We start from the raw sequence: 12,960 nt of genomic DNA, 5'->3' as shown, positions 1-12,960 counted from the left end.
TTCTAACTCTCTAAAACATTCTAACTCTCTAACTCTCTAACACATTCTAACTCTCTAACACATTCTAACTCTCTAACTCTCTAACACATTCTAACTCTCTAACTCTCTAACACATTCTAACTCTCTAACTCTCTAACACATTCTAACTATCTAACTCTCTAAAACATTCTAACTCTCTAAAACATTCTAACTCTCTAACTCTCTAAAACATTCTAACTCTCTAAAACATTCTAACTCTCTAACTCTCTAACACATTCTAACTCTCTAACTCTCTAACACATTCTAACTCTCTAAAACATTCTAACTCTCTAAAACATTCTAACTCTCTAACTCTCTAACACATTCTAACTCTCTAAAACATTCTAACTCTCTAACTCTCTAACACATTCTAACTCTCTAACTCTCTAAAACATTCTAAATCTCTAAAACATTCTAACTATCTAACTCTCTAAAACATTCTAACTCTCTAAAACATTCTAACTCTCTAACTCTCTAACACATTCTAACTCTCTAACACATTCTAACTCTCTAACACATTCTAACTCTCTAACTCTCTAACACATTCTAACTCTCTAACACATTCTAACTCTCTAACACATTCTAACTCTCTAACTCTCTAACACATTCTAACTCTCTAACTCTCTAACACATTCTAACTCTCTAACTCTCTAACACATTCTAACTATCTAACTCTCTAAAACATTCTAACTCTCTAAAACATTCTAACTCTCTAACTCTCTAAAACATTCTAACTCTCTAACTCTCTAACACATTCTAACTCTCTAACTCTCTAACACATTCTAACTCTCTAAAACATTCTAACTCTCTAAAACATTCTAACTCTCTAACTCTCTAACACATTCTAACTCTCTAAAACATTCTAACTCTCTAACTCTCTAACACATTCTAACTCTCTAACTCTCTAAAACATTCTAACTCTCTAAAACATTCTAACTATCTAACTCTCTAAAACATTCTAACTCTCTAAAACATTCTAACTCTCTAACTCTCTAACACATTCTAACTCTCTAACACATTCTAACTCTCTAACACATTCTAACTCTCTAACTCTCTAACACATTCTAACTCTCTAACACATTCTAACTCTCTAACACATTCTAACTCTCTAACACATTCTAACTATCTAACTCTCTAACACATTCTAACTCTCTAACACATTCTAACTCTCTAACACATTCTAACTATCTAACTCTCTAACACATTCTAACTCTCTAACACATTCTAACTCTCTAACACATTCTAACTCTCTAACACATTCTAACTCTCTAACTCTCTAACACATTCTAACTCTCTAACACATTCTAACTCTCTAACACATTCTAACTCTCTAACACATTCTAACTCTCTAACACATTCTAACTCTCTAACACATTCTAACTCTCTAACTCTCTAACACATTCTAACTCTCTAACACATTCTAACTCTCTAACACATTCTAACTCTCTAACTCTCTAACACATTCTAACTCTCTAACACATTCTAACTCTCTAACACATTCTAACTTTCACAGCAATCATCTTTTTTTTTATGGAGTCACTGCATTTTTGTCTGGGGGCAGCAGTGGGCCACTGGCAGAATATGACATTTTCATTTTTCAATTGCATTTGACTGAACTGCAGTGCTGTGTTGTCCTACAGCACCTCCTTCTCCAAAGTCTTGTTGTGAAAGAAGAGTGAGATCCTCTGGATGTCCTCAGACTTCAGCCACTGCCTACAGAGAAGAGAACGCAGAGACACTCAGACAGCGGTTCACACAGACACCAGCAATTCATCAGTGATATTAAACAAGACACCTCACAATTTCCTCCCTTCCAACCATCATTTCAATGCAATTGGGACGTTTTTCCCCCCCATTACACGTCATGTTTTTAATAACTATTCTTTCGTCTGTTATTTTATGTTGCTATTTAAGTATCTGCACTCCATAATTGAATTGAATTTAACGTAAATCCACTTGTCACATAAAAGGTACTGAACTAAGAGCTTCATACAAATGATAATGAATGGATTATACAACAGGCTTTTCACTAGGTCTCAAAGAGCTTTAGTTAAGAAGGTGGGGAATTCACCTCATCTACCACCAATGTGAAGCACCTACCACACTTGATGATGCATAACAACAACATGGCTGTCACTGTTCTAGTAATAAAGCAGGTGTGTAGTCGTACTAACTTTTGTGAGTTGATGCCGTCGATGGTTCTGATCATCCTCTCTTCCAGTTCCTCTTCAAACCGTCTCTTCTGAGATTTAGTCCTGAGGGGAAGAACAAGATACAGCATACTCAAGGACAAACATAGATAGACCTGTAATGAATAGGAATCATGCACCGATCTAGGATCTTAATTTGATCACCCTGTTCCAGGAGAACTTTCCTGCAATGAAGGAAATGTAAAACTTGTAGTGCATTTGAGGTTTAAAAAAGCTTCGGAAGTTTGTAATTTCCACATTGAAATTTCAGACTTGATTTTCCCTTAAGACATTTTTTTAGCAACTCCTAAAATAATATCCACGTAATAATTCACATTTCCTGTTGCTGCAGGATTATTTTGCTGCTGTAGCAAACTGGCTGAAACTAAGGTCCTACATCTGTAATGGAATCTATAGTGGTGTAGAAAGGAGCCATAGGTTGGTGTATATAGATAGATCTATTCCTGGAGGAGGATGAGAGAACAACATTACTCAGATGGTTAGACAGTCTTGACACAGGAAATAGTGACATCAACCGTGTATTGTTCTACACAACCAATAACATAACAGTCATAATATTAAACCAAGGTTAGGCCTGAATGATCTTACCCATCAAAGCCTTCTTTAATACCTTTTGATATACGAACAATAACGACAGGCAATTTTCTGTATTCAGAACATACAGTACAGCGATGCCAACAATATGAGTACGTTGATCAATATTATATCCTGCTTGGATGTTCTTAAGACATGACTGGTGTAAAGGAAAGATGACTGATCTGTAGGGGTAAAGTCTGTGGTCTGGTGTAAAGTAAAGATGACTGATCTGTAGGGGTAAAGTCTGGCGGTCTGGTGTAGAGTAAAGATGACGGATCTGTAGGGGTAAAGTCTGGTGTAGAGTAAAGATGACTGATCTGTAGGGGTGAACGTCTGGGGTAGAGTAAAGATGACTGATCTGTAGGGGTAAAGTCTGGTGTAGAGTAAAGATGACTGATCTGTAGGGGTAAAGTCTGGTGTAGAGTAAAGATGACTGTTCTGTAGGGGTAAAGTCTGGTGTAGAGTAAAGATGACTGATCTGTAGGGGTAAAGTCTGGTGTAGAGTAAAGAGGACTGATCTGTAAGGGTAAAGTCTGGTGGTCTGGTGTAGAGTAAAGATGACAGATCTGTAGGGGTAAAGTCTGGTGTAAAGTAAAGATGACTGATCTGTAGGGGTAAAGTCTGGTGGTCTGGTGTAGAGTAAAGATGACTGATCTGTAGGGGTAAAGTCTGTGGTCTGGTGTAGAGTAAAGATGACTGATCTGTAGGGGTAAAGTCTGGTGGTCTGGTCTAAAGTAAAGATGACTGATCTGTAGGAGTAAAGTCTGGTGGTCTGGTGTAGAGAAAAGACGACTGATCTGTAGGGGTAAAGTCTGGTGGTCTGGTGTAAAGTAAAGATGACTGATCTGTAGGAGTAAAGTCTGGTGGTCTGGTGTAGAGAAAATATGACTGATCTGTAGGGGTAAAGTCTGGTGGTCTGGTGTAAAGTAAAGATGACTGATCTGTAGGGGTAAAGTCTGGTGGTCTGGTGTAGAGTAAAGATGACTGATCTGTAGGGGTAAAGTCTGTGGTCTGGTGTAGAGTAAAGATGACTGATCTGTAGGGGTAAAGTCTGGTGTAGAGTAAAGATGACTGATCTGTAGGGGTAAAGTCTGGTGTAGAGTAAAGAGGACTGATCTGTAAGGGTAAAGTCTGGTGGTCTGGTGTAGAGTAAAGATGACTGATCTGTAGGGGTAAAGTCTGGTGGTCTGGTGTAAATTAAAGATGACTGATCTGTAGGGGTAAAGTCTGTGGTCTGGTGTAGAGTAAAGATGACTGATCTGTAGGGGTAAAGTCTGGTGGTCTGGTCTAAAGTAAAGATGACTGATCTGTAGGAGTAAAGTCTGGTGGTCTGGTGTAGAGAAAAGACGACTGATCTGTAGGGGTAAAGTTTGGTGGTCTGGTGTAGAGAAAATATGACTGATCTGTAGGGGTAAAGTCTGGTGGTCTGGTGTAAATTTAAAGATGACTGATCTGTAGGAGTAAAGTCTGGTGGTCTGGTGTAGAGTAAAGATGACTGATCTGTAGGGGTAAAGTCTGGTGTAAAGTAAAGATGACTGATCTGTAGGGGTAAAGTCTGGTGGTCTGGTGTAGAGTAAAGATGACTGATCTGTAGGGGTAAAGTCTGTGGTCTGGTGTAGAGTAAAGATGACTGATCTGTAGGGGTAAAGTCTGGTGTAGAGTAAAGATGACTGATCTGTAGGGGTAAAGTCTGGTGGTCTGGTGTAAAGTAAAGATGACTGATCTGTAGGGGTAAAGTCTGGTGGTCTGGTGTAGAGTAAAGATGACTGATCTGTAGGGGTAAAGTCTGGTGGTCTGGTCTAAAGTAAAGATGACTGATCTGTAGGAGTAAAGTCTGGTGGTCTGGTGTAGAGAAAAGACGACTGATCTGTAGGGGTAAAGTCTGGTGGTCTGGTGTCAAGTAAAGATGACTGATCTGTAGGAGTAAAGTCTGGTGGTCTGGTGTAGAGAAAAGATGACTGATCTGTAGGGGTAAAGTCTGGTGGTCTGGTGTAAAGTAAAGATGACTGATCTGTAGGGGTAAAGTCTGGTGGTCTGGTGTAGAGTAAAGATGACTGATCTGTAGGGGTAAAGTCTGTGGTCTGGTGTAGAGTAAAGATGACTGATCTGTAGGGGTAAAGTCTGGTGTAGAGTAAAGATGACTGATCTGTAGGGGTAAAGTCTGGTGGTCTGGTGTAAAGTAAAGATGACTGATCTGTAGGGGTAAAGTCTGGTGGTCTGGTGTAGAGTAAAGATGACTGATCTGTAGGGGTAAAGTCTGGTGGTCTGGTGTAAAGTAAAGATGACGGATCTGTAGGGGTAAAGTCTGGTGGTCTGGTGTAGAGTAAAGATGACTGATCTGTAGGGGTAAAGTCTGGTGGTCTGGTGTAAATTAAAGATGACTGATCTGTAGGGGTAAAGTCTGTGGTCTGGTGTAGAGTAAAGATGACTGATCTGTAGGGGTAAAGTCTGGTGGTCTGGTGTAAAGTAAAGATGACTGATCTGTAGGAGTAAAGTCTGGTGGTCTGGTGTAGAGAAAAGATGACTGATCTGTAGGGGTAAAGTCTGGTGGTCTGGTGTAAAGTAAAGATGACTTATCTGTAGGGGTAAAGTCTGGTGGTCTGGTGTAGAGTAAAGATGACTGATCTGTAGGGGTAAAGTCTGTGGTCTGGTATAGAGTAAAGATGACTGATCTGTAGGGGTAAAGTCTGGTGTAGAGTAAAGATGACTGATCTGTAGGGGTAAAGTCTGGTGGTCTGGTGTAAAGTAAAGATGACTGATCTGTAGGGGTAAAGTCTGGTGGTCTGGTGTAGAGTAAAGATGACTGATCTGTAGGGGTAAAGTCTGGTGGTCTGGTGTAGAGTAAAGATGACTGATCTGTAGGGGTAAAGTCTGGTGTAGAGTAAAGATGACTGATCTGTAGGGGTAAAGTCTGGTGGTCTGGTGTAAAGTAAAGATGACTGATCTGTAGGGGTAAAGTCTGGTGGTCTGGTGTAGAGTAAAGATGACTGATCTGTAGGGGTAAAGTCTGGTGGTCTGGTGTAGAGTAAAGATGACTGATCTGTAGGGGTAAAGTCTGGTGGTCTGGTGTAAAGAAAAGATGACTGATCTGTAGGGGTAAAGTCTGGTGTATAGAAAATATGACTGATCTGTAGGGGTAAAGTCTGGTGGTCTGGTGTAGAGTAAAGATGTCTGATCTGTAGGGGTAAAGTCTGGTGGTCTGGTGTAAAGTAAAGATGACTGATCTGTAGGGGTAAAGTCTGGTGGTCTGGTGTAAATTAAAGATGACTGATCTGTAGGGGTAAAGTCTGTGGTCTGGTGTAGAGTAAAGATGACTGATCTGTAGGGGTAAAGTCTGGTGGTCTGGTCTAAAGTAAAGATGACTGATCTGTAGGAGTAAAGTCTGGTGGTCTGGTGTAGAGAAAAGACGACTGATCTGTAGGGGTAAAGTCTGGTGGTCTGGTGTAAAGTAAAGATGACTGATCTGTAGGAGTAAAGTCTGGTGGTCTGGTGTAGAGAAAAGACGACTGATCTGTAGGGGTAAAGTCTGGTGGTCTGGTGTAAAGTAAAGATGACTGATCTGTAGGAGTAAAGTCTGGTGGTCTGGTGTAGAGAAAAGATGACTGATCTGTAGGGGTAAAGTCTGGTGGTCTGGTCTAAAGTAAAGATGACTGATCTGTAGGGGTAAAGTCTGGTGGTCTGGTGTAGAGTAAAGATGACTGATCTGTAGGGGTAAAGTCTGGTGTAAAGTAAAGATGACTCATCTGTAGGGGTAAAGTCTGGTGGTCTGGTGTAGAGAAAAGATGACTGATCTGTAGGAGTAAAGTCTGGTGGTCTGGTGTAGAGAAAAGATGACTGATCTGTAGGGGTAAAGTCTGGTGTAAAGTAAAGATGACTGATCTGTAGGGGTAAAGTCTGGTAGTCTGGTGTAGAGTAAAGATGACTGATCTGTAGGGGTAAAGTCTGTGGTCTGGTATAGAGTAAAGATGACTGATCTGTAGGGGTAAAGTCTGGTGTAGAGTAAAGATGACTGATCTGTAGGGGTAAAGTCTGGTGGTCTGGTGTAAAGTAAAGATGACTGATCTGTAGGGGTAAAGTCTGGTGGTCTGGTGTAGAGTAAAGATGACTGATCTGTAGGGGTAAAGTCTGGTGGTCTGGTGTAGAGTAAAGATGACTGATCTGTAGGGGTAAAGTCTGGTGGTCTGGTGTAAAGAAAAGATGACTGATCTGTAGGGGTAAAGTCTGGTGTAAAGAAAATATGACTGATCTGTAGGGGTAAAGTCTGGTGGTCTGGTGTAGAGTAAAGATGTCTGATCTGTAGGGGTAAAGTCTGGTGTAGAGTAAAGATGACTGATCTGTAGGGGTAAAGTCTCACCTCTCTCTTCTCTGGTAGTGATACTGGCCCATTGGAACATCCTGAAACACACAATCGCAGAAGGTGAGGCTGGACACGAGTGTGTATCAATGTGTTTGTGTGTGTGTGTGTGTGTGTATCAATGTGTTTGTGTGTGTGTGTGTGTGTTTGTGTGTGTGTGTGTGTGTGTGTGTGTGTGTTTACTCACAGTAGTGTTAATCTTGCCGTTGTCAGTAGTCATGCTGTCTCTGTGGTGTAGGTTAGCAAAGGGTTTTGCCGCCCCCCACGACTCCAGGTATCGAGTCATTCTGACCGATGCCCTCATCTTCCCTCCGTCCAATGTAGAACGAGAACGTGTACACAGGTGGGGGCTCCGCCTCTCAGCCTGGTGAACCAATCAAAATGGAGAGCAGTATAACTCCCCCCCCCCCTTTTTATCTTCTCTAAGATCTATTTCTCAAATCAAGCAAACAGCTTCATGCAGTTTTTATGTATTATAAACAGTAGCATATACCCAATAAATCGGTAGTTTATAAACGTGAGTTTTTAGAGTATGTTATATCTGTGGTTGTGTTTGGACCACCTTTGGACCACATTCTAACGTCTCACTTTGGGGTTGATGACCAGGTAGGTGATGACTTCGTGTTCCTTCAGGTAAAAGTCTCTACTTTGTCCCTCCCCTGGTTCCACCTTATAGGAGCCCTTCAGATGCTCCAATGTTACTGAGGAGATATGGACACGCCTGGGGGAGGAGAGAAGAGAGAGGGAAGAGGTGGAGAGAGGGAGGAAGGAAGAGAGAGGAAGAGGTGGAGAGAGGGAGGAAGGAAGAGAGAGGAAGAGGTGGAGAGAGGGAGGAAGGAAGAGAGAGGAAGAGGTGGAGGGTGATTAATAAACATAAGCTAAATGGTTTGTGAATGCAAATATCTCTTGGGAAATATTTCAAGAAACAACAGAATTGGTTGATCTTACCCTGGCACGCCCCCTGCCTCCATGTGATTGGCTAGAGTGACATCATGCGACCAGACATCGTATTGCCACTTCTGGAGGCCGATGACGCCACACAGCACGTTCCCAGAATGCACCCCGACTCGCATATTGATGTCAACCCCAGTAGCATCCCGCACCTTCCTAAGGTAAAAGTGTAGAACCTCAAATGAACCTCTGCTTTTTCTATTGGGTGAAAAATATTCTGAGTTTGGGTGTGTGTGTCTCAGGACAAAGGTTGTCTGAGTGAATGCGTAGTGTGTGTGTGTGTGTGTGTGTGTGTGTGTGTGTGTGTTTGTGTGTTTGTGTGTGTGTGTGTGTGTTTAGCCCGCTGGCGCACTGGAGAGGATTAGTTTATCATCACTATTTCACATTGTATTTGCACTACAGCTCACACACAGCTGAGACCCAGTCTGGCTGGGATAGAGGCTTGTGTGTGAGCGTGTGTGTTTGTACGTGTCTATGTGCCTGTGTATGAGTGTGTGTGTGTGTTTGTACATGACTACATGCCTGTGTTTGTGTGTGCATGTGCTCGTGCATGTGTGTGTGTGTGTGTGTGTTTGTATATGACTACATGCCTGTGTTTGTGTGTGCATGTGCTCGTGCATGTGTGTGTGTGTGTGCGTGTGTCTGCTAGTGCATACAGTTGAAGTCGGAAGTTTGCATACACTTAGGTTGAAGTCATTAAAACTTGTTTTTCAACCACTCCACATATTTCTTGTTAACAAACTATAGTTTTGGCAAGTCGGTTAGGACATCTACTTTGTGCATGACACAAGTAATGTTTCTAACAATTGTTTACAGTCCGATAATGAAACAAAAATAGAACTGTTTAGCCATAATGACCATCGTTATGTTTGGAGGATAAAGGGGGAGGCTTGCAAGCCGAAGAACACCATCCCAACCGTGAAGCACAGGGGTGGCAGCATCATGTTGTAGGGGTGCTTTGCTGCAGGAGGAACTGGTGCACTTCACAAAATAGATGGCATCATGAGGGATGAAAATTAGGTGGATATATTGAAGCAACATCTCAAGACATCAGTCAGGAAGTTAAAACTTCGTCGCAAATGGGTCTTCCAAATGGACAGTGACCCCAAGCATACTTCCAAAGTTGCTGCAAAATGGCTGAAGGACAACAAAGTCAAGGTATTGGAGTTGCCATCACAAAGCCCTGACCTCAATCCCATAGAAAAGTTGTGGGCAGAACTGAAAGAGCATGTGTGAGCAAGGAGGCTCTGTCAGGAGGAATGGGCCAAAATTCACCCAACTTATTGTGGGAAGCTTGTGGAAGGCTACCCAAAACGTTATTCTGACATTTCACATTCTTAAAATAAAGTGGTGATCCTAACTGACCTAAGACAGGGAATTTTTACTTGGATTAAATGTCAGGAATGGTGAAAAACTGAGTTTAAATGTATTTGGCTCAGGTGTATGTAAACTTCCGACTTCAACTGTATGTACGTTTGTGTGTGTGTGTTGTATGTGTGTTTGTGTGTGTTAAATGTGCATGTGTGAAAGCAGAGAGCTGGTGTTTTACTTGATGGCCTCACACATGTCCAGTCCCATCTTGACACAGTTGCCTGCATGGTGTGGTAGAGACTCTGGCAGGCCTGATACACAGTAATAACAATCACCCAGGATCTTTATACGCATACACTCATTCTCCTGGAGAGAGGAGCGGGAGCGAGTGAGAGAGAGAGAGGGAAAGAGAGAGAGAGCGGGAGAGAGAGAGATAGAGAGAGAGAGAGAGAGAGAGAGAGAGAGAGAGAGAGAGAGAGAGAGAGAGAGAGAGAGAGAGAAAAGGAGAGAGAGAGAGAAAAGAAGAGAGCGAGAGAGTAGGTGAGAGGGAGAGAGAGACATGAGTTAGTAGGGAGAGGAATAGGGAGAGGGGGCAACAGATGCACAGAGCTAGGGAGGGAAAGAGAGAATTTCAGAATCAGAATAAAAAACTTACTTTGTCTAAATAAAATATAAGAAATCCAAAGAAAATCCAAATATGACCTGGGGTTTACAGATTATGCAAATAGCCATAAACCACCATATTCAAAAATCTACTTTTCATCAACTTTGTAGGAACTTTGCATAGCTTGTGGAACTACATTACTGTGCATCCCTAGTGAACACGTACACCTACACAGATGTGCTAATGCCCTCTCACACACACAACGATGACCAAAACACACTCCCACTAGATGTGAGGCTGCTTACAGTAATGCCCAAACATCCATACTCCTCTGTCTATTATATAACAAACAAATTGCTGGGGCACTAGGCAGTGTGTGTGTGCGTGTGCGTGTGTGTGTGTGTGTGTGTGTGTGTGTGTGTGTGTGCGTGCGTGTGTGTTGGCCTGTAGCTGTACTGACATGAATCAACAGCTAACACTCCATCCGAGAAAACACAGCAGACAGATCAGCAAGAGAGAAAACTTCCCACGGATATTACGCACAACTACCTTAATGTGGTATAGTGTGCTAGATTGTCTGTGTGAGTGTGTCCATGTGTGTGTGTGCTAGCATGTGTACATCCGTGTGTGTGTCATCCCTCTGTGTGTGTCATCCCTCTGTGTGTGTGTAACATTACCTTGGCGATCTGGTCAAACTTGCCGAACAATTCATTCAGCATGTGCACCAGTTCTCCGGGTGAGCAGTCACCAGCCAGTTTAGTGAACCCGACTATGTCTGCATACAGAATACTGAAACAAACAGAGAGAGAGATACAGAGAGATAGTGAGATAGATAGAGAGAGAGAGAGAGGGAAGAGATTCAAAGGGCTTAAAACAAAGTAAAAAACAAGTGTCTTCTACTTTCCTTCTCTCTTTCTTTTCTTATGCTCTGCAGAATACTACAGAGAGAGAGAGAAGTGACAGAGGAATACCCATTCAGTAAAAGGCCCAGCAGTTTTTTCTTTTCTCCTCTAATCTGAGATTTCAGCACCAAGGACAGCGACAGCTATGCAGTCAGAATCTGAATAAGAGCTGCCTTTCAGCACCACATGACGTTGGACAGCAACCATCTTTGGTGCAGTCATTCCCAACTGCCTGGGAGAATCTCAGTCCTTGAAAACCCATTAGCTATAATCATAGAGGTCAATGGTAAACTACTTCTGAGCTCTACACTATTGAGAAATATCCACGCACACAGACAGATGATTTTGCATGCAGACAAACTTGTGAGACCCACTCCAAACTGAGGACATTGCTACATCCCTCTCAGTTCTACCACCATGATGGAAAAGGCATTACTAACAACAACCCAATAGAGTTTCAATACATAGACGATGATTTGACTGGCCTTATGACTACAGATTGGAGTTCAGTTGAGCTTCTTGTCTTTCAATCTGCAGAAGGAGATCATTGACTGTATGTATATAGGATCTACTTGACTCTCTATTTCAACAGTAATCACCAATAGAATCCAGTAGACTGGAGCCTGGGTTAACTGAGCATATCAGTATCACTACAGAACACTAAGGAACACAAATAACACAAACAGGGCACAGCATAGATGACCTATGGAGAGGAGAGTAGTGTAGTGTAGTGCAGAGCAGAGTAGAGTAGAGTAGAGTAGAGTAGAGTAGAGACAGATGTTTACCTAACGTTGGTGTGTCGTTGGACATAGAGGTTGTGAAAGTTGTTGGTTCCCTCTGCCCGGCCGAAGTCCCTGTCCCTTGGTCCCTGTAATCTCTGAATGATCTCTGCCTTCATCACACGGGCGATATGGGCCGGGAGCAGGGACAACAGTAACCTTTCCTGTTGTGAGAGAGAGGATAAGTCCTGTGAAGTCCAAATGAACTGCTTTAGGTACGCATACACACACAAAACATACACATACACACACACAGACTGATATTTATGAGTGCATAATTCAGTATCAGGACCAGGCCTCTCGATGGGTAATAACAGTAATACTAATGGAAGGTTACTAAAATATATGTCCTGCAGAGGAGGCTGGTGAGAGGAGCTATAGGAGGATGGGCTCATTATAATGTCTGGAATTAAATAAATGGAACAGAGTCAAAAATGTGGTTTCCATATGTTTGATATCATTCCATTTCTTCCTTTCCAGCCATTATAATGAGCCCATCCTCCTATAGCTCCTCTCACCAGCCTCCTCTGATTCACTGTGTTTAGTCTCTTTTAAATGGCAGGAAATGTACCGGACTCACAGTCTGCAATTAACCTTGTCTGTGTGTGTGCGTGAGTGTGTGTGTGTGTGTGTGTGTGTGTGTGTGTGTGTGTGTGTGTGTGTGTGTGTGTGTGTGTGTGCATGTGCATGTGTGTGCGTGTGTGCGTGTGTGCGCGTGTGTGTGTGTGTGTGTGCGTGTGTGTGTGTGTGTGTTTGCATTGATTGCAGTAGGCCTTGATTGCAGTGAGTATAAATCAGACTGACTAGCACTCATCACAACGTGGTCAATTATCTCTCCAGCAGCAGTCTGGGAAGGGAAGCAAACATTTAGATGTGGTACCTGCTCAACTCTAGGAACACATATCATTTCATCTCATTTAATCAATACATTTCCTACAGTTTCTACTGTCATGAACATGATTATAAGTCTCCATTTACTTATGCCAATAATCGTTTTCTCAACCCTGACCTGCCCTTTAGGACACTAGTTCAACGGGTCATTTTAAGTGATGTATAAACTACAAATCATGTAGTTACTCTAGTTCCAGCTTCTAAGAGTAACAGAGGATGTGGTGGTAGGTAAGAATCAGCCATGCGTTATAATGCCTTAACGCAGTGACATTAAGGTGACATTAATATCTATGTATTAATGACTGGATTTCAATGTGAGGAGATTATGATTTTTGGGTGATTTTTGTTTTTGTAAAAAACACAA

General features: G+C 42.1%; 1 protein-coding gene across 2 annotated transcripts in view; it reads right to left on the bottom strand.

The window, feature by feature from the left end:
- LOC139372698 (adenylate cyclase type 2-like) overlaps positions 1-12,960 on the bottom strand; it is an 86,124-nt gene that overhangs the window by 38,436 nt on the left and 34,728 nt on the right. For both annotated transcript variants that reach the window (XM_071112486.1, XM_071112487.1), the window contains exons 5-13: positions 11,712-11,869; positions 10,702-10,813; positions 9,659-9,786; positions 8,107-8,265; positions 7,747-7,879; positions 7,346-7,522; positions 7,159-7,199; positions 2,193-2,273; positions 1,662-1,731 (exon numbers count right to left, since the gene is read on the bottom strand). In XM_071112486.1, the coding sequence (XP_070968587.1) occupies positions 1,662-1,731; positions 2,193-2,273; positions 7,159-7,199; positions 7,346-7,522; positions 7,747-7,879; positions 8,107-8,265; positions 9,659-9,786; positions 10,702-10,813; positions 11,712-11,869 (1,059 nt within the window). The remainder of the gene's footprint in view (positions 1-1,661; positions 1,732-2,192; positions 2,274-7,158; positions 7,200-7,345; positions 7,523-7,746; positions 7,880-8,106; positions 8,266-9,658; positions 9,787-10,701; positions 10,814-11,711; positions 11,870-12,960) is intronic.

Source organism: Oncorhynchus clarkii, chromosome 18 (genome assembly GCF_045791955.1).
Source record: "Oncorhynchus clarkii lewisi isolate Uvic-CL-2024 chromosome 18, UVic_Ocla_1.0, whole genome shotgun sequence".
Lineage (NCBI taxonomy): Eukaryota > Metazoa > Chordata > Actinopteri > Salmoniformes > Salmonidae > Oncorhynchus > Oncorhynchus clarkii.
Note: the sequence above shows the minus strand (reverse complement) of the source record. Positions and strands in the feature narration are given on the sequence as shown.